The following is a 13,061-nucleotide window of genomic DNA, read 5'->3' on the forward strand; positions in this document are numbered from 1 at the left end:
GGATACCTCTTTTGTAACAATGTCAAAAGATGGCGCTTACAGAAAAATCATAGCAATACTATTTTTGACCAACCAAAAAAGGTTTCAGTTAAACTTGGTTGTATATGTTAACGTAAAATTATTAAGATTAGTGTATAATATTATGTGATTGTCCTATTCCTAATTTTGTTCAATTACTTACAATAAGTTGCTTTAAAACATTCATTAACTTTTTATTGTACAAATGGAAAAAAACTGTCTAGTACGTTCATTAATGAAAAATCTCACCTCGTACCAATCATAACTAATACCTAACTAATACCTCTTACCCGCTCTACGCCCTTGACTTGCGAACTGGTAGTAAATGTAAATTTACAATTAATTTAACTTGACAATTCAAAAGTGTACTTGGTTACCCATTTGAATAAAGATATTTTGAGTTTGAGTTTGAGTTTAGAATATATAGAAACTGGGCGTTACCTATAAATATTAAATTAGACTTTTTATCCAAAGCTAGATGTCTATAAGGCTCTTAAAGATTGCCGGAACTATGGTATATTTCATCATAACATAGTAGTTCAAGCTTTGTTTTGAGACGTGAACTTATAACCTACAATTACGGACACGTAACATACTTTCCATACATTACGTCATGTTCTCACTATAATTATAACTACATAATATATTATTCGCTGCGCAGTATTAGGCGGAAACGCGATTCTCAACCTGGGCTGTGCTCTCTTAGAACCCAGATTATAAATGCGAAATGCCTCTGATAGGGTGAAGGAAAACACGGCGTGAAAATAATTAAATTCTAAACCGATGAAATATGTGGTGCACAGAGCGCATCGTCAACTATCAATGACTACGAATAATATAAACTTTTTCGTTAAAGACTTTTTACATGGAATGAAAAAATAAATGGCTCAACAATTACTATACTACATTAAATATATTCAAACAAATTCTAACCATTGTTACCTAACAACGCTCTAATCTCTTTGTGAATTGAAAATTGTCTTTCCGACGGCTCTTTGTGTATTCAATGTCTACATTGCTTGAGCAACAGTGCATCGTTTAGCGCTACAGTTTGTATAATTTTGCCATTGGCGAAACTTGACGGGTAAAGCCACAATAGATATTGATTATTGAACAGAATTGGCATTTATAATTCATTTCTGTGTATACGTACGTTAAAAACAGAGTGTTGGTGTGTATCCGCAACAGCATATGTTAAATTAAATTTATTTTAACCTTATTTCCTGAAGATTTTTTTATTCATTTATTTTATACATAATCTGAAATAAAAAATAAGTTTCTTACACTGTGACACACAAACTGGACACAGTTTTTCTATCAACCAGGACGTGGAACAGATTGAAATAATTAACTTATATCCTAAGGCCAATGACATACACAATGACATACATAACATAGCCAATAAATTGCACCATTAAAACGTCACAAACCAATTTAAACATGGACGCTCCATTATCCATCCATCCATTATTAACATAATATTATCTTCACCCAAATAATACGGTATCACATATATTTTATTTTTAACAAAATTGTCCTTGATACTATTGTAACTAATATCTTAGGAGATCATATATGTATTTAAAGTATTGCCATAATACAATTTAAGTCAATGTAGGGATTTTAATACTAAAGCTAACTTGATATGTTTGTGACAGGATTTGCCTAGGTTAGGTTTGAAGTGAAATTACTTTTACTAAACTGAAAATAAATTGTTGTATATCTATCCATATAACACTTAAGAACATTAGCACGTTAATACATTCTAATGTTATTTATTAAAGTACACTATTTGTAATAAATAATGTATCGAACTTACTCAGAGTAGCACCATTTACGCGTGTTTTGCGCACCCTAAACTCTATTGCTTGTGAGACGGATATATTTAGTTGTACACTGGCTGAATTCACAAGAATTGCATTATTTATATTTAGTTATAAAATGGTTTAGGTTTTAAGTTTTTAATTGTTTTGTTTATATTATGTTTTTAGTTTAGTTTTCTATTAGTATTAGTATTTAGTTACTGTATAAATAGGAAAAAAGGAAAATAAATAAATAATCTTTCTAAACAGACGTCGGAAATTAAGAGACAATTACGACACACATTTAACTACTTTGCCCACTGACAAGTATCTACACTACGTTGTACGTGTAAAGGAAACTGATTGTTAGTACCTCCATATAATTTGAGAAACAAATGTTTTTTTCAAGTTGCTCAAGACTTATTATTTAAACCAGCTCGCATACAATTCATTTGTATAGTTATGACAATTTTGTGTCAAATTAACTGTAGTTTTGAAACTTTTAATTGAATTTCATGCACACAAAAGACAAATGTCTATTTCTATTTAAAAGTTTTATATTTTGTTAAATATTATTAACAACTTTTATTAAGAATCCAGTTTAAACATCTGTATGAGAAGTAATGGGAATATACAAAGAGGTCAAATTAAATAAACTAAATTTATTATTTAGAAGGAAATCTATAAGATTGGCAGAACTACGGGGAAGATTCTATATATAATATGTTATTTTATTATTATTTATTATAGCTTAGTCTTTTATATATATTTAATATACCATTAGCAAAATCGTATTTGTAACTAGTATGATTAAGTACTACTTAAATCTTTTTACAATTTCTAGTATTACATTTACAGCAACTTTTAGAAGCTGTTTATCATTACTTCATTGAAGTTTTCTCTCATTTCAATAATTTGTTCAGTGTTGTACGGCAAAATGTATGGCTACGACAGGTAGAACTTCAGACAGTCGGTCAAGACATGTAATACTGTTTCTTCAGCTGTATTGTTTCAAAGACAGGCATTTTGCTCTGTAACGACACGATAAGCGTGATCTGTCAACTTCAGTGCGATCCCATTTTATTTCTTTTTACACGCTTTATATTAGCTTCACCTGTATGTATGTATGTATGTATGTAACCGACTCCTTCGGACTCGATTTTGACCCACGTTTAACGGACAGATTTAATTCAAACTTTGCGTACCTGTCAAAGATCGATGATAATGCAATAATCCGAAAAAAATAAAAAAAAATAAACTAAAAAATAAATAATAGTTAAAAAAAACTAAAAAACACGCTTTTAAAGCACATCAAACTAAAAAGTGAAAAATAATTCCTAATTTAGGCTGAAAATGGTAATGAACAAAAAATACTGGTATTATTGTGAAAAACTAAAAAGTGAAAAATAATTCCTAATTTAGGCTGAAAATGGTAATGAACAAAAAATACTGGTATTATTGTGAAAAAGCGTGGGGCGCTCTGTGCCATATTTTTCGTATATCGAGTATAACTATTATTATACTATTGAATATACTGGATTAAACACTACAACATGCTTAGTTATACAATACAATACCTGAAATTACAAATAATAATAAGGTGAAGGTCCTCCCTCCGTACTGGTTTAAAACCTAAAACTATTACGGTAAGAAGTCCTGCTGTTGTACCCAACATATCACCAAAAATATTATTTTTACAATTTTTCTTTGTATGTCTATTGTAAAGTAGAGCATACGTTACTTATTCTTTTGTTTTGATTGTTTACATAAATTAATTATTTATTTATTTTTATTTTTATTATCTTATTCTGTGTGTACGAAAACAAATTACATGTAATCACTTGGATAGGTTTCGGACTAACGCTATTGCGTCTATTGTTTCCGCCTGACGTCTCTGGCAACACCAGTAATTATGTTGAATTTCTTTACTTAAATTTATTCATATCTTGCTATATTGAGGCATCTTCGTGATAAAGCACGTCAATCCCAATTTGTTTGGATTTCTTAGAAAGTTCGGTACGTAAGACGCCAAGTGGTGGTAATTAGTAGACTCGGGTTGCAAGTGAATTAAAATCCCTAACATTGGCTCAGAACAAATCATAATAGCAGTATGATAGCTTAGTTTGAAACAATGGACTATAAGTGCTTCCTTCGTTTTCGTAGCAAAATGAATTACACCTTGACCAAAGCGATATTAAAATTCCGTCAAATTACTGTATAAACTATCCATTGTTCTGCAACTTATCTAATTTAAGCTGAAATTATCTTAATTATATTTGTTTTAGCAAAAAATAATTACCAAAAATTATAAGACTGACGAATGACTGTGATTTGTACGAGTATAACAAAACATTAATTGTGTGAAGTTTAATTTTATATATTTAATTTAATAATAAAATCCCTCCTACAGCATACCGGAAAACAATCAATAATAAGTACCACGTTAATAACGCCCTTATTCATAACGCCAAAAATTAAGTCAATTTTTTACAACTTATACTAACAACTAATTCTCATATTAAGATATGTTAACTAACTTTTGTATGGATTCATTAATAAAGTTCTTATAAATAAATGAAACGATTCAAAAAATCTTTCTTTTATGTTTTAATACAATCTTAATCTTGAATATAAATATAAATGACGAGACATATCGCTAGAACCTCCTTTGCTTAATTTGGCGCCATAATATACATTAAAACGTGAGAGGTGCGGCTCCGAGCTACATAATATAAGTTACAAGAGAATTTAGTGCGCTCGCATTGTTGTTGAACAATTAACAGAGTGAAAGTGGACATGTTATTATAGCTCTAGATAAACGCATTATAATTGCGGAAACATTTGTCCTACTTTTTCTAGCCCTGCGATTTCTACAGTCATCGTTTCAGACTATAGGATTCCGCCCCGAATAAGTACTATTTCCGGTTAAAGGTTTTAGAAATCGCCTTAAACCAAATAGGAGAGATAGAGATACTTCCATATCATCGGATATCCGAAATAAAAATATATCCGTAACCGTTTCACAAGTTACGGATAGCTTCGAATTAGTAAAATAAGAATAATAATAGTCTAAAATCTAAATAAAACGACATGTTTCGACAAGTTTTTGTTGATGGTTTCATTATTCACAAAAATTATTAAATAGAAAACATTTAATATGTTATACATAGGTTATAAGTTAAGATGTGCAATGTATAAAGCTAAATGCTTTTTTACAGCTTTTAAATTTATTTTATTAGATAAAACTGGGGAGGTATATACTAATTATATACCTATTGGACTGTTTGTAATACCAACTGATAACCTAGACTAAATAAAAACTATAATTAAAACTAAATTATTACATCCTATTTGTATTTATATTTTACTTCAATCTAATAACCGTAACCGAAACTAACGTATAATCCGAAATAATTACATATCCGTAACCGTATCCGAAACCGATATATAATAATTTTATATATTTATATCCATATTCGTATCCAGATCCGAAATATCATCATATCATCTCTAATTTAATATATTATATGATGTTATATAGTATACGTCAATAACAAAGTCTTTGTCTTTTGACCTTATAAGATTTTCCACTGTCAGGAACGCTTTAATAGAAAGTTTAATTCGTATTACACTGTAGAAAACATTTCTCGTCGTTCGTTCGAACTATGATTTTCACGGAAAATAGAGTGTAAGGTAGACAAATTCTCGTGTCTCGCCTTTATTGCTCGGTCGATGCAATAAGCTTTTGTTCGACTGGATATCGAGAAGTGTAATTAATATTTCTTGAATAACTAGAGGTATCCGGCATTCAGTGAAAAGCGCAGAAGACTTGCTTATATATTATAGTGTTTTTATTCGTATAAATTTTATACCTACATCGCAGGTTTAATACGTATATGACATTCAGTTATAATAGGGTTTTATTTTTACCCAAAAACTTTAGTGACTGATTTGAGAGCGACCGCCGATGCGAAAACCGCTGTGTGAGTTCGAAAAGTGAGTTACAGAATCGCAAGGCAGTTTGGGTCGCTATGCTAGAGGACACCGGTGTTCCCATAGTATTAAGGAATGCATAGCAATGTGGCTTATAAGCACCAAATTCGCTCGTACGTCGTAAGAAGCTTTTCTCACACTTAATAATCGACAAGTGTCAGGTGGCCCATTAACCTATAAAAGAAAAATTATAAGGAATTTGAGGTCACACATAAAAGGTTATAGCGCTACTGGATTAATATTATGAAATCTAAAATTTTATGTTACAAATTACGTGTTATGACTTTGGCGGTCCGTATTATGTTTGACCATGGGTGTACATGAAATTCTTGCCTAGATTGTTAATCATTCTACTTTCAGTGGCGCTACAACCTCTTTAGGTCTTAGTCTCAGATTTCTGAATCTGTTTCATGATCATTTTTAAGTCTAATAGGCAAGTAGGTGTTCAGCCTCTAGTGCCTGACACACGCCGTCGACTATTTGGGTCTAAGACATGTCGGTTTCCTCACGATGTTTTCCTTCACCGTTCGAGCAAAAGTTAAATGCGCTCATAGAAAGAAAGTCCATTTGTTCACAGCTGGGATTCGAACCTACGACCACAGGTATGAGAGTCGCACGCTGAAGCCACTAGGCCAACACTGATGTCTTACTTAATAGACTTCTTCAAAAAGTCAGTCTAAAGTTCGTCTGAATGACTTGTTCCAATCCTAAAATCGTGCTTTGACTTTTGGTTTTTCGTTTCTTATTGTAATCACACAGTTATCAACTAAGAGACGTAATAGTTCTCATTTCGACGTACACATGTTGGGCTTCAGCGATTTGCTAGACAGATAAATGGACAAATATTGGCATATAGGCTTATATGTATGTATAAATAATATACGACGTGATTACGTTGTCTCTTTTACATTGCATATAAGATCATTATTGTGTCATACTTAACGATTCAATCGTGTTAAAGAGGTTCTATCCGTTTAACGAAAGCAGCATGTGTTGTGGCTCTATGCGTCGTCGGTGTGTCGCACATTTTCTTCATTTTCTTAAAGGATTAGTACATACTTAGTTAGCGATTCTTCTATCGTCTCTTCTATAAAGCTAAACAAGCACGTCTAATTAAAAATGAGTTATTTTATAGATTTGCTTTTCTAGACTCTTTGGTAAATTCATATTATTTTTAAGTGTTGATTGATCATTATTATTACCTCTAACTCTTGCTTTCTTATATTATATCTTTCCCAAATTTTTATACTTACGTTTCATATTATTTCGAATGTCGATAATAGATGGATTAATAGCCATAAGGCTGCCCTTCAGTTATGCAATATTTTGTACGTACAATGTACATATATAACTTTGGGCATATAATTTTTATTGATTTTAGTGAAACTTCTTTAGGCCCATGAGGGTAAAATTTGTCACGAAGATGTGCAGCGTTTTTGTCGATTTTTTTTTCTTTGATAAAGATGTGCTTGTATAATATTGTGGTGCATTAATTCATACTTGAACACCGATGGTGTTTTTAATACATATAAATATCATTATTATTTTATTAAGTAACTAAATTACCATTTTTTTGTTGGTTTTGTATTTCTATAAGGGCACAGAAGCAAGACCTTTTTTGCTAAGACCCAGTTGCCTATTTTAGAAAATGTGGACATAACTTAGCAATTATGATAATAATGAATTTGTTATATTATTTGGTAATTGTTACCATATTTATGGTGGTATTTTTATATACATAACAACAACTAATTTTAGTTCTGGGTTTTAATTAGCCTTAGTATCATTCATTACCATGGAAATAATGGCAAAATTTAATTATGGTATTTGGGCAGCTTAATTACTCAATAATTAATTTAAAAAGAAATTTCACTTCTGACATGTGTTCTTTGTACGCACGCACATTTTTTTAAATAATATACTCACTATATAATATACAACCTGATCTTTTAGATGAAGCTGTGGATGAAGAAACCTTAACACGAGAAGGAAAATAAAAATACACACGGTCATTATATTTGTATAATATTTTCAAAATCAAAAGAAATAATTTTTGGTCATATTATCAATATGATAAAAAAATCTTTAATAAAGATATTAACAAAGAGGTGGTAAAAAGTCCTTCATGTTTTAACTTTTAACATTACGAGAATTTATTTGATTTGATATTAATTTTATTTATAGAAATATTTAACTGATATTTAAAATAGAAACTTTAGAATTTATAAAACTAAAACATGAAGAATAATTTTTTTATAATCTCTATTACGTTATAAAAAAAGAGCACAAACTGTACAATAACAACTAAATATACCTATAAAAAATGTTTAAAATATTATAATCGGATCGACAAAAATCGAATATCCAAAACTTTAGCTTCCGTATCTGAGATTATTTAGGACAGACACAGAAAATGTGCAAAAACCGTTTTGGAAATATTGATTTGCAATTTCTGTATATATCTTTTATACAATTTGCGCTTTGGTTAAATCGAAGGGGCGCACGCAAAAGAAATGAAAAAAATTCGCAGCTAAAATTTCGCCAATTCCTAAACTTCGCGTTTCTCGATGTAAATTACAACACTTTGGGACAGGCTATTTTAATGTTGAAATCATGTGCATTCGCCTTTGCGTACGCCGCTCATGCGCTCCTTGGATTTATTGGTAACAATTAGTTAACAAATGACTATGTTTGGTATCTATATGTACAATATATGGCTCCTACCTAATTTTAATCCCATCCATGGTGTTCATGGTGATCGTGATGTTCATGTGGGACCCACACTTTTTTCCACACGGGAGTAAAAACTTTCTTGTATACGGGAACGTCAACGTAGTGTGTCACGGGGACTTTGACCTCTTTAGTCTTTTCCAACCACACCTGCTTCTTTACTGGAACCCAAACTTCTCTCTTTATTGTTTTCCACACTTGAACCTTCTCTTCAACCCACTCTTCCTTCTTCTGTGTTAGCCATTCCGTTTTGTGTTCTTTACGCCATATCTGCTGCCATTCTTCCTTCCACTCAAGCTTCTTCTCACTTACCTATAAAGACCACATAAAATAGTTCACCATAAACAGTTTAATCATGTTATATTATCAATATAGGCTTGAGCCCAGAAATATATTGATATAATAGGAGAAACGAGGTTGGTTACGCGAGGTGGGTACCGTACACATCGGCTCCCGTGAAAAAATACAATTAAAAATAGAAATTCCCCTAATATAGCAAGTATGTGTGACTTTTCCAAGTTGCTGTGTTGATGGGATAGTCAAATTTACAAATAACAAGTGCCCTGGTGCAGTTGTCAAAAGAGAGTCAAGAAAAAGATGGCGCGTAACCGAAAAATGTGACGGTAATTTATTTCCAACGCCGATAAAGAAGTTTGACTTCAAAAAGCAACATGGTGCGTAACCGAAAAACGTGATGATTTGCTACAAAATTTCTTCCATACGTCGATAAAAAAGTTTCACTTAAAAAAAAAAACTATTCTAGTCTGTAATCTATTTTTAACTCGCGGAAGAGAAATATGTTTTATTTATTTGAAAAGAGAAATATGAATTAAATAAAAATTATAACAGCCAAGCGATTTCTTCCAGGAGACCCTATTATTATTTCGTTCAATTGTATAATAACGTAATCTATACTGAGTTATGAGTGTAGCATTGATTTAAATTTATATTAATAAGCTTACTGACGTATAATGACGTATACGTGTAGTCTCTCCCCCCCTTTTTTTGACAAGTTTCTATTCCTAACCCTGCCCAAAGCTACAAAGATGAAGGGCAGAGGAATATGACGGGTTCTTTGGACTATGGTAAACGAAGAGTTAAAAGGAAAGCTTACCCATTCCTGTTTCTGCACAGTTTTATGTACTTTTTTCCAAACAGGGCGCCACACTAACTTCTTCCTCCAAAGATCGTGGCTGGTGTATTCCCAGCCATGATGATCTTTTCCTAAATATTTCTCTCCGGGCACGCCCTCTTTGACCCATTCAGGCACGTAATTCTGCTTCCATTCCGGAACTTCGATAGTTTTAGTCACGGGAACTTGGATCTCACGCCAAATTGGTTTATAAACCTGATAAGAAAGGAATATTTTGGTGGATATGTTGATGAAAACTTAATAATAAATGCTTGCTTGGAGCGTTTCCTTACCGTTATTACGTACGTAATACTGGCCGTCACATAAAAAAATTAAATTGGAAAATGATAAAATTTTTCGAGAAATAATATTCGCCTTAGAAGTTTTTCATTAAAATACAATTATGCCAATACTATGATTTACTATTATTACGTAGGTACGAAGCATTAAGTTATTTTTAATTAATACAGTAGAGGAGGTGTTTGTGACTTATTTTTTAATCTGGACTAGAACTCTATAATACAACTTCGTAAAATATGATACTAACCTTTTTCCAATCCGGAACTTTAATCTCCTTAGTAATGGGCACTTGGATTTCCTTAATGATAGGTTTTTTCTGAATTTTCCAAGCGGGCACTTGTTCTTCTCGCCATTGTTGGACCTTTTCCGTTTTCCAAGCAGGTATTTTCTCCTTCACATGTTCAATCTTCCATTCAACCTTGGCTTCTTTCTTCCACGTCTTTTTCCAGTCTTCGCGCCATATAAGTTTCTTCTCCCATACACCCTCGGGTTCGGAATGCCATCCAAATGGTGATCTTTTTTCTCTTGATACTTCAGCTTCAGTTTCCTTGACGGGCACCGCAACGGCAACTGCGATGGCTACTGCCACCCATAACTGCGAACAAATGATTATGTTGTAATTTTTTTTTTTTTTTGTTGTAATTAATGTATAGTCTTTCATAATCACTTTTTGCGGAACATATCTATTAGCATTCTCCAACCAAATAATATATCTTAATGGTTTCAGCATTAATGGTTACTGAGGTGCTTAAACTGCCTCTGTGACATATACAATCTATGGACTTACTTGATCAAGAATCTTATGTTTATAGAACGGAAATAATATAGATGACATTAAATATCCTCTAATTCAAGGTACAAATAATGCCATAAGGGACGTAATTCTTTATATCACGCGGTCCAAGGAAAGCGAAATAATACTGTTAACCAGCCCCTTACTCCATAAAGCCAAATCTACAAAAAAAAACCCGAGAAATCAAAACAACGAAACCCTATTACGTCAGTTCGTCATAAAGCTGACGTATTCTTCGAATTACGAACGAAATCTAAATTTTGAAATCGAAATCGCTTTAGAAGTTACGTGGTAACCAGATGCCTGCTTAGATTTTTAAACGTGTGTCCTTGTATGTCCGACTGTCACAAGAAGTGTTGTAACCTTTTTGGTATTTATCCCATATTTAACACGAATGGTTCATATTGGTTAACCATTTTGAAAGTATGAAACTGGATAGAACTAACTAGAGTCTAGTCTAACAAGGGTCTCACCCCTCTAAATCGTCGATTAATAAAATGAATTTCTATATATATCATTATTCCGTATTATTTATATAAAATGTCGTGACTTAATACCATATGCCTAATTAAATAACTAAGGGGCACTGTAGTATTTTAGATTTCAATAGCATCTATGATCCCCTTTTTAAATATCTTTCATTTTATGTGAAAGTTAATATTACTATTTGGTATTAAATACCGTATTAAAAGATTAACATACTGTTATTGTATTAACATTATATTATTGTTATCTAAATAATTTAAATCAGTTTTCGAGTAAAAGTTATATTTAATTATTTTGATCTTAATCTTTTTATTACGGATAATCTTTTGTTTAAATTTGTTTGAGCAAAATAACAAGCAATTAGCTGAAGCTCGTATTTATAATAAACAGCCCACTATATTTCTATAAGATTCAATAACTATCTGATATCGCTAAATGAAATAACTTTATGAGATTAAATGAACGTTTATAAATCATTTTTAAGTGCGTTCTTTCACTCACGGCAATACTCGTCTAAACCCACAGATACATCTGACGGAGTATTGAATAGTTTGAATTTAAAACATTGTTTCTGATCTCTTAATGCGGTTTGAAGGAAACCTCCGGGAAATCAAAAGTCGATGAAAGCGCTCGCAGCCCTTATAGATTGAGTCTTAATCTCTACAAAAAAACATGTGGCCTTTGAATGTTGCTTCAATATTACATTCTACGATCAATGCAGTTTTTTTGCGCGTTCTTTTGGCACGTTAGGGAATAATGAGGAGAGTAAATTTTTTAGATTAATTTAATTTTAAAATCCGTTAAATTTAGAACTACTGGCTTTTATGAAAGGACTACGAACATTTGCGATTTTATTGTGGTTTCTGGTGGTTTAAAACATTTCTAGAAAATATTCACATTTTACAAATTAACTTAATTGAATGGACAAATTATTTAATGCTGACTAAAGACGGACCAAGTTAACGTTTAATGTTATTTCTAAGCGGGCTAAAGTAATTCTATCGACTCCCTACAGTAAACCCTTCTCAATTACCGAAATGTAAAAAAATACTAAAAAAGGAATACGCAAAGCTTTCGATTAAAAAACACAATAAAATAGTCCATAAATCGCTAAAATTTAGCACTAGATCACAAACACATCACAACACCCACCGTAATAGCCAGCGACCTCATTTCGATGTGAGGCGGACGCCGTCAAAACAAAACTACCAGTTACTTGTGGTGCGCGTTCGCATCTATTTATCAACGAGCCCCTCTCTTTACTACCTGTACTCGGGATGGTCTGCGATTGAGAAAATCCAAGAGTTCAAAGGTTCTCGAAACCGGCAATGCATTGGTATTTACAATTGCACATGCGCATGCACTGGAAACAATCAAATATTTATGTTCGGAATAAACTCACCGCTTAATGTAATCAATACACAGTTGTTACCATGGTGACAATTTCATACACTGCAATAAGAACTGGTTTAAACAATACACTATCGATTTTTTGCAATTTTAATGTTTTCAAACTCCTTTCGCTCAAGCTTTTACAAATTCCTTTCTTCACCGCATTTCAAAGTATCATAGTTCTTAAATATAATTTGTTGAATGGTAAAAACTGTAACGGATTTTTCGGACCTCAAGCTTTGCGAGTCACGCAACTAGGTACTGGAGTCAAAAATTCCTCGCTTTTTCGAGCATGGGCGAGAAAAATTATATACGGATTACATATTTTTTTTTTTTTTTTTTTAAGACAATTCACACCAATTGACCTAGTCCCATGCTAAGCTGGTGAAGCTTGTGTTATGGGTACTAGGCAACG

The 13,061-nt window shown here is 32.0% G+C and overlaps 1 protein-coding gene across 1 annotated transcript; it reads right to left on the minus strand.

Annotated features, from left to right (window-relative positions):
• Positions 1-8,404: 8,404 nt before the first annotated feature.
• On the minus strand, positions 8,405-12,518 carry LOC125062785. Its single transcript, XM_047668942.1, has 4 exons — positions 12,407-12,518; positions 10,223-10,570; positions 9,658-9,891; positions 8,405-8,855 (listed from the first exon to the last, which is right to left on the minus strand). Exons 1-4 carry the CDS (start codon positions 12,425-12,427, stop codon positions 8,544-8,546), a joined length of 915 nt encoding a protein of 304 aa, XP_047524898.1. The 5' UTR covers positions 12,428-12,518; the 3' UTR covers positions 8,405-8,543.
• Between the last annotated feature and the right edge of the window lie 543 nt (positions 12,519-13,061).

The sequence above is a fragment of the Pieris napi genome, chromosome Z (genome assembly GCF_905475465.1).
Source record: "Pieris napi chromosome Z, ilPieNapi1.2, whole genome shotgun sequence".
Taxonomy (NCBI): Eukaryota; Metazoa; Arthropoda; class Insecta; order Lepidoptera; family Pieridae; genus Pieris; species Pieris napi.